At 37.8% G+C, this 12,761-nt stretch overlaps 1 protein-coding gene and 2 non-coding genes across 3 annotated transcripts in view; all 3 read left to right on the forward strand.

Annotated features, from left to right (window-relative positions):
- LOC134654758 (neurobeachin-like) overlaps nt 1–12,761 on the forward strand; it is a 336,665-nt gene that overhangs the window by 52,654 nt on the left and 271,250 nt on the right. Inside the window, exons 4-5 of the mRNA XM_063510228.1 lie at nt 4,749–4,870; nt 6,508–6,633. Of these exons, the coding sequence (XP_063366298.1) occupies nt 4,749–4,870; nt 6,508–6,633 (248 nt within the window). The remainder of the gene's footprint in view (nt 1–4,748; nt 4,871–6,507; nt 6,634–12,761) is intronic.
- Trnaa-ugc (transfer RNA alanine (anticodon UGC)) lies at nt 8,523–8,595 on the forward strand. Its single transcript has one exon. It is a non-coding gene; the product is annotated as a tRNA-Ala (tRNA).
- On the forward strand, nt 10,011–10,083 carry Trnaa-agc (transfer RNA alanine (anticodon AGC)). The gene has a single exon. It is a non-coding gene; the product is annotated as a tRNA-Ala (tRNA).

The following is a 12,761-nucleotide window of genomic DNA, read 5'->3' on the forward strand; positions in this document are numbered from 1 at the left end:
GACATCTGGGTGTCCTGCTGCTATCGATCTGTTTGAGTAGGTTTAAGGGACTCGCTCGAGGGAACTAATGATGCACTCTGTACGCATGTTGAATGGATATGAGTAATTGGGTGGTTTATTCAAAATGAATGAACGAAAGATATCCCTGTAGGTAGTACTTGACTGAATAATGAGTTAATGATCTAGGGTAGACCGAGGCGAATCGGATCACAGGGTGAATCGGATCATGATGAAAATCTGTGGATATTTGGAATACCGCATTTTTTTTGGGGGTGTATAAAATGTATTCAATCACATTGAATTAATCTAACATTCAAATTAACAATTAGCTATTTAGTAACAAGTTTAGCTATTTAGTGGGTTGGGTTTTTTTAATTGAAAATTTATGAAAGTGCACTAAAATAGTGCTGTATTTCCACGGAGCTATAGTGTACGAACGGGACAGAGGGCCTACCGCGAACCACGTTCGACGTGTTGCCTCCCTGTCACACTTACGTACGAATTTACAAGTGCGACAGAGAGCCAACACGTCGGACGTGGTTCGCGGTAAGCCCTCGCTATTTACTTATTTATTTCAAAGTGTATTGCACGTCAAAACATGTACAGCGGCGTATATCCGCATCGTGTAAAGCTGAGATTTATATGCATGAAACCATTGAGGCGTGAACATAGAGAACAAAGTCCTTACACCCATTTATAATATGTAAGATGAATCCTTTGACATCAATATTTATAAGCTTTTTGGTGAAGAAAAGTATTGAAAGGAAGTCTAGTTTCCGCTCGGGTTGCAAGGTCTGATGGCAGTCGCTTATATTCAAAATAGTGCCTTTTTGAGCCGAACCAACAAATAAGTACAGTCACCAGCATAAATATATGACTGTGGGCAGCCGTGCAAAAATATCTGATGCTCCATTGGAGGCATAAGTACATGACGACACTACCTCGGTAAAAATATGTGATGCTTTGTGGCCGGCAAAAATATCGTTAGTCTTTATCCGCATAAATATCGGATCGGGTCGCTTAAAAATATTTGATTACTTATAAAAATCAAAATTATCTGATTACTCTCATCTGGCATAAATATCTCTCCACTGTGAAAGCAAATACATCAGATGGACGACGGACCGCCTATTATAATATCTGACACGTTGGAAAATCACAAATATGTTATCGACCTTCAAAAACGAACCATACATGTTTGGTATAGAGCCGTAAATTGTATGAAGTGATTTGACAATTCACGAAAAGAGTGCAGTCTTGTCATTGTATATGTCTGTCTCACATTATATTCTATCATCGATTTGACGGAATAAAATGGATATAATTTTTTTGTAAATTTGAACGTATTGCAATCATATCATGAATCTAGTATATAACTGGATCTGGCATGAGGGGTGGGGGAAATGACCGAACGGGATAGTCTTATGTATCATTCAGTAGGAGTAGCAGCGAAAGCACTATTATTGTTTGTCCTTGTCACAGTCCACAAGTTGACTACTTTATCATCCTTTTTTATGTAAGAAGGAGGTTTATTAGTTTTATTACACATCTTCTATTAAAAGTCTACCTGAATTATGTCACAATTTAAAATTGCAAATAAAATACGTGAGACAGACATATGCAATGACAAGTCTGCACTCTTTTCGTGAATTGTCAAATCACTTCATACAATTTAAGGCTCTATGCTATCCAGGTATGGTTCGTTTTTGCCGATTGATGACATACATATTTCATAATTTCGTGTCAGATATATAGGCGGTCCGTCTGCCATCCCATGTATTTGCATTCACAGTGGAGAGATATTTATGCCAGATGAGATTAATCACATAATTTTGATTTTTATGAGGCGTCAAATATTTTTAAGCGACCCGATTCGATATTTATGCGGATACAGATTAACGATGTTTTTGCCGGCCACAAAGCATCACATATTTTTACCGAGGTAGTGTCGTCATATACTTATGCCTCCAATGGAGCATCAGATATTTTTGCACGGCTGCCCACAGTCATATATTTTTGCTGGTGACTGTACTAAAATATTAGCCATTGGTAGGTACCACCGCTGGGCACACGCCTCCTCTCATTGATCGACCAGTACGCAAGTGGCAAATAGGATATTGATAATTTAAAGATAAGTTCTGAGAAACTCGTTAGCAAAGTATAAGCCTGGGATTTGAACTTATAACCCTCGATAAGAGAAATTTGATGAAAAACATCGTGAGGATACCCGACAAAACACGGTATTTAAGGAAGGCCCAGATTCCCCTTATGCCAAATGCTACGTCAAGCTCCATAGCTTATAGGGATATGTATAAATTCCTACTGCCAAGTTTATGCAAAGTTAGCCTGGTCAAAGTCTAAAACGATTTTATAAAAACGAAGTGCCGGTAGCAGATACCTGTAAGTAATTTAAGTTATCAAGCGAACCCCTGTAGCGAGCCGTGGTAAAACTGAAAAACCGGCCAAGTACTTACGAGTCGGACTTGCGCACGGAGGGTTCCGCATCATCAACAAAAAATAGAGCAAAACAAGCAAAAAAACGGTCACCCATCCAAGTACTGACCCCGCCCGACGTTGCTTAACTTCGGTCAAAAATCACGTTTGTTGTATGGGAGCCCCACTTAAATCTTTATTTTATTCTGTTTTTAGTATTTGTTGTTATAGCGGCAACAGAAATACATCATCTGTGAAAATTTCAACTGGCTATCACGGTTCGTGAGATACATACTGGTGACAGACGAACGGACGGACGGCCAGACGGACGGACGGACGGACAGCGGAGTCTTTGTAATAGGGTCCCGTTTTTACCCTTTGGGTACGGAACCCTAAAAAATGATGAGTTCTTTGAAACATAAATTCATATAAATCACCTGCCCGTAGTTAATCGCCACTCCAACCAGGATTTGAGGGATTTTAGTTTTGCGGGATTTCTCTTATATTTTCCTCATCCTCAGAGCTAGTGATTTATATTGCGAATCTTGAAAGTCGAAACTTACCTTACCTCACGTTTGAGCGGACACGTGCCAGCGAAATATAATAGCAACATTATAGTTAAGGCCGGGAAAATAAGATTGCTGGCCGGGTGAGATATAGCGTGCCAACCAGGGTATTACACGAAGAATGTTAAGTGCAGTTTTTATACAATTGTAATTCAAAAAGTTTTTCCGTGATGCCGTTATGAGTGACGTTTTACTGGGCAATAATCTTGTAGGTACGGAAACGCAAAAACTACAGCCATATTCGAACTTTAAGATACGTCAAATATTAGATATAGAAACTATATTTGACGTATCTTAAAGTTCGAATATGGCTGCTAGACTTGTATACTTGGTAGCTACCCCTACCAAGTCAACATGAAAATGTATTCAAAGGTATTACCTAGCCTTATTTTCACACATTTTTCGCCTTAGGTGTGAACCTACACATTTTGGTGTTAATTAATGTTCAGTATTCGTTCTCTTGTAACCGAGTCCTTGGGGCTTCTACACGATCCTGATGAACGCTCGTGTTACTAATAACTATATTATACATCACCTTGTTCAGCATTGATTACATATACACGCACATGGAAGGTAATTTAAATTACCATTACTATCATTACTTTCGCACCAGGAACACATACCACATACTTACATTTTCGTTACATCTAATACACGATTAACTGACTATTCTCAACCGTATTACACCAATATTAGGTCCCGAATGGGCCCTTCAACTTGTCCGTACCCTCGAAAATGTAAAAGATTGGAAAAGTTCGTAAAAACGGTTCGTATGTAGATTTTATTGATACGATATCTCGAGGAGCCTGTGAGCCCCTCGGTATTAGATAAGTCTTATTGCCCCTTTGCCGCGCTTTGGGTCGGATCCAACATTTTTGTACGGCGGAATCAATCGCGAGTGAGACGTGCGTCGCGAGATTCCTTTGCGATACTCATGTTAACTTAATGATTGTATGGGATTATGTAATCCTGGTATCTACTCTTGTGAAGCCCTGTTAGACGTATTTATGTCACAATTACGCTTTTATCTTCTTTCGTATTAAATTATAAAAGTAATTCGTTTTACGTCCTTACTTAGGGTATTATTTCATTTAGAAAGTTTTGTTTTGTTTTTCAAAGTCGTATGAAACACGCGTGCTTTGGTCATTACACACATCGGCATTGTTATTTCGCGCTCGCCTCTGTCTGTTATATGATTTATTTGACCAATTTAGTTTCTTGTTGTTAGCCTAAACCATGTAACTTTATCTTTATTAGGTAGGTACTTTACACGTACGATAATTGTGTTATCAAACCACAGTATCAAACTATCAAACAGTAATTTTCAGCCCCCAGTAGTAATAACATTTTACGCCTACTACTCTCATATTTAAGTTAATTGGAACAGAGCCCTAAAGGGGTAACATGGCCTTTATATACCTACCAAGTAATTTAAATAAATATACATTGTACAAGTACGAACTAATCGGCAGGGAATAAATTACATTGTAAACCATAGACACAGTCACACATTGTCCTTTATTATACGTAACACTGTTGGTTTTTACTCCCGACCTGGCGTAACGTAGACATAATATACTTTTAAGGTGAAAAGAGCATACCCCGGGGTTACGGGTGCAATTTGGTTTGACGTTTGGAGAATTTAGTAAATTGTTAGAATCCTGTTTTTGAAATGTTCGCGGATTGTCTCATGACTTTGTATACGTATTAGATCTTATAATACAAGTAATGAAAGTTTATTTCCAACAGGCGGTGGTGCTCCCCCCGCTGGCGCGGTGGCCCCACGAGAACGGCTTCACCTTCACCACCTGGTTCAGGCTGGACCCCATCAACTCTGTCAACATCGAGCGGGAAAAGCCCTACCTATACTGGTAAGCTCAGACCCTTAGAGTGACCTCACACTAGCGTCTCCCGAGCGTCGGCGTCTAGCAGTGGCGTTTTTGGACGTTTGAGCAGAGTTGTAAAGGAAATATGTAATCCAAATTAGCCCCGGCTTGCCTATGCATATGTTTGACGCGTCGCCACTGGCGCATAGTCAACTCAGTGGCTGCTATTCGTATACTATACCATTTTTCTTAGCGCTGACTGGGCGCTGACGCCCAAAAGACGCTAGTGTGGGATGACCTAGAGAGACCCCACACTAGCGACTCCCGAGCATTGACATCTAAGCAACTCCAAGACTGCTGATCGACGCAACGTTGGCGCAACTGCGTAGTGACATCATTTTCCATAACGTTAGACGCCGACGCTCAAAAGACGCGACGACGCTAGTGTGGGGTCGGAATAATTTATGAAAATTTGGCTTTAAAGTCTGTCTGTCTGTCTACGGGAAAGACGCGTGACCTAAAACTGTTTTTGATCCCATATAAGAACTTGGCCGAGATTTTTTTAACACCAGCAACACTTTATAGTTTATACCCATTACTACTACATATACATATAAATCGATCTGTATATGTTTAGAACATTGCTTTCACCAATCATGTGTATTGTGTACCTACCTAATCTAGAGTATTGTTCAATTTGAACGCATTTAATCACATAATGACTCTATTCAAAATCATTAGTCCTTTCCCTTCCCTCACAAGACGAACATATAAAACTAACTCCACAAAACCGGGAAAATAATGGCAACAATTCGCTTTGTAGCTAATTAGTGTTAAAAGCCGTTTTGTGTTCGAATCGGCGTGCACTCGTCCGCGCCCAACTTTTTCATTACATTTGAGCGAAGCGTTTCCTCTGTGTAGTTTATGTTAGCCTGGTGTAGTTGGTCACTGCCAGTCACTGGTTTACCTCTTTTGGTTGTTGAGGTTTTCTTTCATTTTTTTGGTTACATACAAAGTTTACAAAAAATTCTATATGTCATCTTATATACAATTTATTTATGGTCCAATTCAGAACTTATGCAACTCTTCCAACGAACCTACACTCGGAAGTTTGTGATTTGAAAATTCTTTATGTACTGAGTTCCTGACACAGTATGACGATGCAAAGAAAAACTTAATTAACATTAAACTCCTGTTTTAAAAATGTTTTGAAGTGAAAACTTCTTTAGCGGCGCTGGGCACTTTTTGAGGTGGGGAAAAAATGATAAACTCGAGACAGCGTAAGGCGATCACGTGACCGTAAGCCCCGTAAGGTGGCCACTCATAATTTAAAAGGCATTTAAATCAATAAAGAAAAACTCAATGTTATTTGAGATTTATGTTGCGGACTCCTTTTCAAGACTCTTTACCTATGTTCAAATAATTTGAGGTTGTCATGGCAGTATGTAAATAAATATGTCAATGAAAAAGTGTGATCTTATTTGAGAATGATAATATATATATACATATATATATATATATATAATAAATAAATAGAATACCTCCGCTAAACATATGTATCGTGTTACCGGGCGTCGGTAACATAGTGAGGTGAGTTTTCACTTCTATCGGCACAACCGTTGTTGCTTGTTTTTGTAACTTTTGTTTAACTTGTGTATGACGACGTTGATGGATTGTTTCAGCTTCAAGACGAGTAAAGGCGTGGGTTACACCGCGCACTTCGTGGGCAACTGTCTAGTGCTGACCTCTATGAAGGTGCGGGGGAAGGGGTTCCAGCACTGCGTCAAATACGAGTTCCAGCCCAGGAGGTAAGATAAGAACAGTATTACAGTACCCACTATTAGTACTAAAGAAGGACGCTTTCCACGAGGAATTTTGTACATTGACACGCCGGTTCCTATCTATATCGCACGCGCGTAATTAAGTATATTGCTGTCCCGCCCATGATGGCGGCTGTCAATGACACTGTGCTACCAGAACGGCAAGATAACTGCGCGCGTGCGATAGAGTTAGGAACAGGTGGGTCAATGTACAATATTCTTCATGCTTAGCGTCCGTGCTTTAGTACTATTCGTACAGAATTAAGAATACATATTTTAAGAAGATGTTTGATCAATTTGATCACATCTTTAAAGATCAGAAAATACACAAAATAGTTTTTGATCTTAAGCCAGTCCATTGAAATTTTCGTAATTTTAGTTCCAAACCGAGGCGTAACAACAGTTCAAATAATTTTCATTATCTTATTAGAGAACGGCTGCTTATGCCTACCATTGTCTAGCTTAATCCAAGCATTAGGTATATCAATTATCTTTACGATGCAGACCCCGATAACGACATATCGGAAACTAAACCAGCTCAACTGGACTTACGAAGTGAAAGGCGCAACGTAAGCGTAATACTCGTAGTTACCTTGAATTACTTGGTTGTTATCAATAAATTCGTTCACTCTGATAACCGGGGGCGTAGCTCAGATGGTAGAGCGCTCGCTTAGCATGTAAGAGGTACGGGGATCGATACCCCGCGCCTCCAACGGTTTCTTTTTGGAAATTTTGTCGAATTGTTTACTAACATAGACATTTTTTTTGCCAAAAGTAACCTATTTACGACTCAAATATCAAATATCAACATTTATTCAGCAAATAGGCCACAAGGGCACTTTTACACGTCAATATGGAATTTACATACAACAAAAAAAAACACATCAATAATTATAAAATACAACTAAGCCGTAAATATCAAATCAAACTAACATAGAGATGTATAAAGCCTCTAAATGTCGAATTACAAAAAACGCAATAACAATAGTATTGAAAAAAAAACACATAGATACAAAAACTATAATCTAAAATTATTTAGAGATGTATAGGGTCTCCAAGAGTCAAAATCCTGTATACCTAATCAAAACATTCATTAAATTAAAGAAAATGATAGTAAAAATAAAATAGCATACGAGAACCGAATGAAGTGTGTCCATGTAATTATACTCAAAAATAAATTTCACTTCGTTTTCAATTGGGATCTGTTTGGAATTCAAACCCATTAGAATTCTTTTGAGGTGACTTATATTACAGTAGTGGTAATTAATTAATTACTTATGGACTGACGATATTATTTACATTCTGGAGCCATTAATTGTACGGAATCCAATCGCTTGTTCGGTTTATTACGAATTATTTCACAACGGATTAAATATATCGAATTGTCGGATTATGTACCTACCTAATATGAGTATTTTAGATGACAATCTGGATATCGATCGAACAATTTCCGATCAGTTATTGTAATTAAATTAGTATGTAAGTACAGTCGCCATCAGGTATATCGGAGCGGCCAAGGTGTTCACAATCACAATATCTGAGCACGCACTCTAACGCCCTGACAATAGAGGCGTGTTCAGATATTTGAGAGCGCCTTAGCCGCTCCGATATATCTGATGGCTACTGTATAAGCGTGTTTGTCACTATACTTGTACCTTGTATGTACCTAACATTTAAAATTGGTGAACAATAAAGATTAATTATTCATTGTGCTGAAATGCGCACATACATACGAGTAATGCCAACAATGAGTTTATTAAAAGGCATTATGTGGCTCATACGTCAACATTAACCAGACCAGGCGAAAGTAAGTCGATCAGCTCCTAAGCACCTTGACTGACTACAAATATATCGATAATTTGGTCAACTATATCACCGGGGGCGTAGCTCAGATGGTAGAGCGCTCGCTTTGCATGCGAGAGGTACGGGGATCGATACCCCGCGCCTCCAAGGGACTTTTTTTATAAAAATATGTCGGCCAGTCCAAGACGTACTCATATAACTACAATCATGTCTATAGGTATGATGTGAGTGAGTGAGTGATTACTTGTTCTGCCCGAGGCTAATACACAGTACTTACTACTACGTAGTTACTGCCGTATTCGAACTTCAAGATATTCACGAGAGATGACACGTACTAGATCCATTCTAGATACCTTATAGTTTAGATTTCAACTAGTTCTCTTTTGCAGCGCAATTCGGGCAACCAAGGTCACTTTTACGATAGATCGTGTTAGATATCTATTAGATGTGAATTAGATCTCTAAGTAATATCTTGTGGAAATCGTTCAAGAGTATCTCCAGAATTGCGGAAATGTCAAATTTGACAGGTTAAAGATAAGATAAGATAAAGATAAAAGATAGTTTATTCAAGTAGGCATAATTACAATGCGCTTATGAACGTCAAATAAAGCTAGGTAGACCGGCTCCAACCCTACACCTCTGCACCGAGAAGATTTAAATCCCCCCTCAATTGGAGGAGGGTATCCCATTATGGGACCGGCAACAAACTCGGCGGGACACATCTTTTCAAAAATAATTACATCTTATAATTAACATGCATTACGAGAAAATAAGGAAAAAAAAAATACAATTTAAATCACTATAGAATTCATGCAATTATACACATAAGGTGTAATAGAAATTTGATTTAGAAAATATACATATGTACATGGAATCATACAAATTCGTAGCTCTTTCAGAAAACATATCAAATTCTTACAAAAGGAAAAGAAAATAAAGTTATTAAAAGAAATGGGAAAACATATTATATAAATCTGATTGATTATTATGAATTACCAACATATAATATTTGATGTGTTTTCCTGCTTACCTGAGCTGTGTCACCTATAACTCTATACATAATACAATGTTTTTAATTGCTACTACTTTTTATTAGTTTCTGGTTTGGACCATGCATGTTTGTCTGTCAAGTAGTCCTCGACTCTGTAATAAGCTTTTAACATCAATGACTTTTTTAAGTAATTCTTAAGTTAGATCTTAAACATATCGTTATCGCATCTTGGCCATGTCTAAATCCGAATCGGGCCCTAAATATGCGTAATGCGAATGCGTAAGTGCAATAACGAGACCATTGATATATGTACCTACTTTATTCCTTTACAATAAGGTTTATGAATGGACAATTAATTATGTCGACATTGAACAATGCTCACTTCCAAGCTCTCTCTTGCGACATTGTCGGCAAACCTGTTTATATCTTCTATCTAATAACAAGTAATTGTTTCGCCCTTAGAGCTCAAGTTATAATTGTAAATAGTCTTTTATCGAGTAGAATGTGTCTAGCGAATGAAGTTGTTGTTTGTGATACGGTTCAGGTCGTAATATTCGCAAATGCTTTCACCGGGGGCGTAGCTCAGATGGTAGAGCGCTCGCTTAGCATGCGAGAGGTACGGGGATCGATACCCCGCGCCTCCAAACCCAATATTTTAATATTTTATAATTTTTGCAAATAACCTTAGTACAAAAGTTAATTATTAGATTCAGAGGTCGTTACATTAAAAATTAAATGAAAGGTCTTGTTTTGTTTCCATCAGTCGATTTTTTTTTTGGTTCACTTACTCACGCGCTAATCGATTGCACCAATCAAAGAAGTTTGACAGAAACGAAATTGGCAAGGGAAAGAAAATTATATGTTTTTACGTATAATACATATAACCCGCAGTGGTATAGGTTCAAACATATGAGAAAAGGCACAATTTGATTGCCTTTTCTTTGAGACTTGTACCTAGTTATAAAGGTGATTTACTGTCATAAAAGGCAAATATTCGTGATAAAAATACAAATGAAATGCCCTTACCTGGATTCGTAGTATTGGTATTGATAATTTCGGATACAGCTTTAGGCGATACATTAGTAAACCCTGTTCAATACTGCCATCAATGGAATATACCTATATAATATAGTCTCTAATAAAAATAAATTGCGGGCCTGGACGCCGGCAGCTGGCCCTGCCCCGCTGCTGGCGGCACCCACGGGCAGCTTACGTTACTCGTAGGTTTTTTGAAGTGAAAACTTCTTTAGCGGCGCTGCACTTTTTGTGATGGGGAAAAAATGTTAAACTCGTAACAGGTGTCACGTCACGTGACCGTAAGGCGTAAGACCGTAAGGCGTGTAACCCTCTCTTTCTACCGCGCGGCGAAAATGCATGCCTGAGCCTGCTGTTTCGTTTTTATTCATCAAAGAACTTTAGTCATAACGTATCATAATCAGGTCAATTATTTAAAACTGGACTTTTATATTAAGCAATAAAGTTCAATGTTCTAATCTTGTACGGGCTGAAATACGAGGATCTCACAGTTACATTCTAACTTCATATCACTCAAATATAATTCAATAAAGCTACATCTTGATGAAATCGCTAATAAAAGTGAACTCTAGTACTGGTGAATAAAACTCAAAATATCATGACCAGATGCGAGGTCTGCAAGGTAACTTTACAATTTCTATTCGAATTTTAAACAATTGACGCTACAAATTTAAGCTCACTGGCCAGCAATTTCGGAACTAAAGTTTTTCAATAGAAAGGAGGATGGGTCAATTATAATAGTGCTGCAGACATTTTTGGACTAGTCATTGAGTTTTCACTTCTGTCGCCGTCTTTATTCAAGTAGGCATATTATTACAATGCGCTTATGAACGGCAAATAAAGCTACACCGCCTCTAACCCTACACGCTACACTGACTCAAGAAGATTATATTTTTATATCCATAATATAAATCCCTTACCTAAAGAAGAAAAATAACTAAACTTGCGATGTCTTCAACTCAAGCTTACGTACCTTTCATTCTTCGCTTCACCGTGGAACAAGTTTGATTTGGATCGCATAGTTCCGAGTACCTAGTAGATGTTTGACTTGAGCCAACATTCAATGGGAAACTTTTTCTTCCGGCAGAGTGGACTCACGACGTTCACTGAAATTGAGCAGTTTCGGAGATTTCCATTGTGATTCGAGTATATGTGTTATATACCTACCAGGGATCGGATACCGGTATTTTTTGTATGGGAACGGAAACGGTATTTTTTCGTTCTTTGCTAATTACTTCATTTCTAATTGGGCAATCTAATAATCAGTGATCGGTTTTTTGGATTCGACATGGGGTGAACGACCTCAATCATTATGTTAGTATGGATATGCCCCGGGAATCCAGGATTTATGTTGTTAGAAAAGGCAAAAAAATACAATGTGTTTATTTTATTACACTTTAAAACATCTAAGTAGCTGATAGACGAGTACTTAACTCACCGTTCTTTTGTCTAAATCGAACAAATGAGCATAAGTGTTTACACTGACAGCTCATTTGCTGCCTCCAAAGCGGCACATTTTGTACCGTTTGGATAAAAGTTCGGCGAGTAAGTACGCGTGTCTATCAGCTAATATATGGTTACTACGGGTTAATTGTTTGAATAAATGAATTCGTTATCAAAAAGTGAATTACACTTCTTTCAACTGAGAGGTAGTTTGAGAAAAACAATGTCCACAATGTCAAATGGTTTTATTGCTCACCAAAAATATAAAGCAACAACATTAACATTATAAACTTAAACTAAAAATAGTACTAACATGCGATTTCATAACCACTATTAATCTCTCCAACAATTTAAAAAAATGTGAACTCTTTAGCTTTGATATTCTTACAATAAAATTTAGAAAAACAATATGAATTGAATGTTCGGTTTGTATAAAATTAAAATAAACAATCATTATTTTTTCAATATTCGGTTTGTTCAGTATCGCGGGAAACTGTCGTATCTATATTAACATCCCATTTCTACTTGACATCCCGCGAGGGAGAATCCAAATAACCGATCACTGCTTATAATACGAAGTCGTTACCTGTCGTGTTTCGAAGTTTTTGCAAAAAACCGGTTCCGATCCCTGATACCTACTGATGTGCTGTGTTGAGTATTCCCCGTTGTGGTCTGAATAAGATAGGTAGATAGAATACTCTTTATTGGCACACCTCAGTAAAAGATACCTCAGCTAAGAGTGGGTAAGAGTTGAGTGTAATATTAAAAAAATAGTTTTCCCAAGTAAGTATTTGTAATGGCGCCAATATTTAGAGTTTAAGAAATTTGTGTGGTATATTTTTGA

This window comes from Cydia amplana, chromosome 15 (genome assembly GCF_948474715.1).
Source record: "Cydia amplana chromosome 15, ilCydAmpl1.1, whole genome shotgun sequence".
Taxonomy (NCBI): Eukaryota; Metazoa; Arthropoda; class Insecta; order Lepidoptera; family Tortricidae; genus Cydia; species Cydia amplana.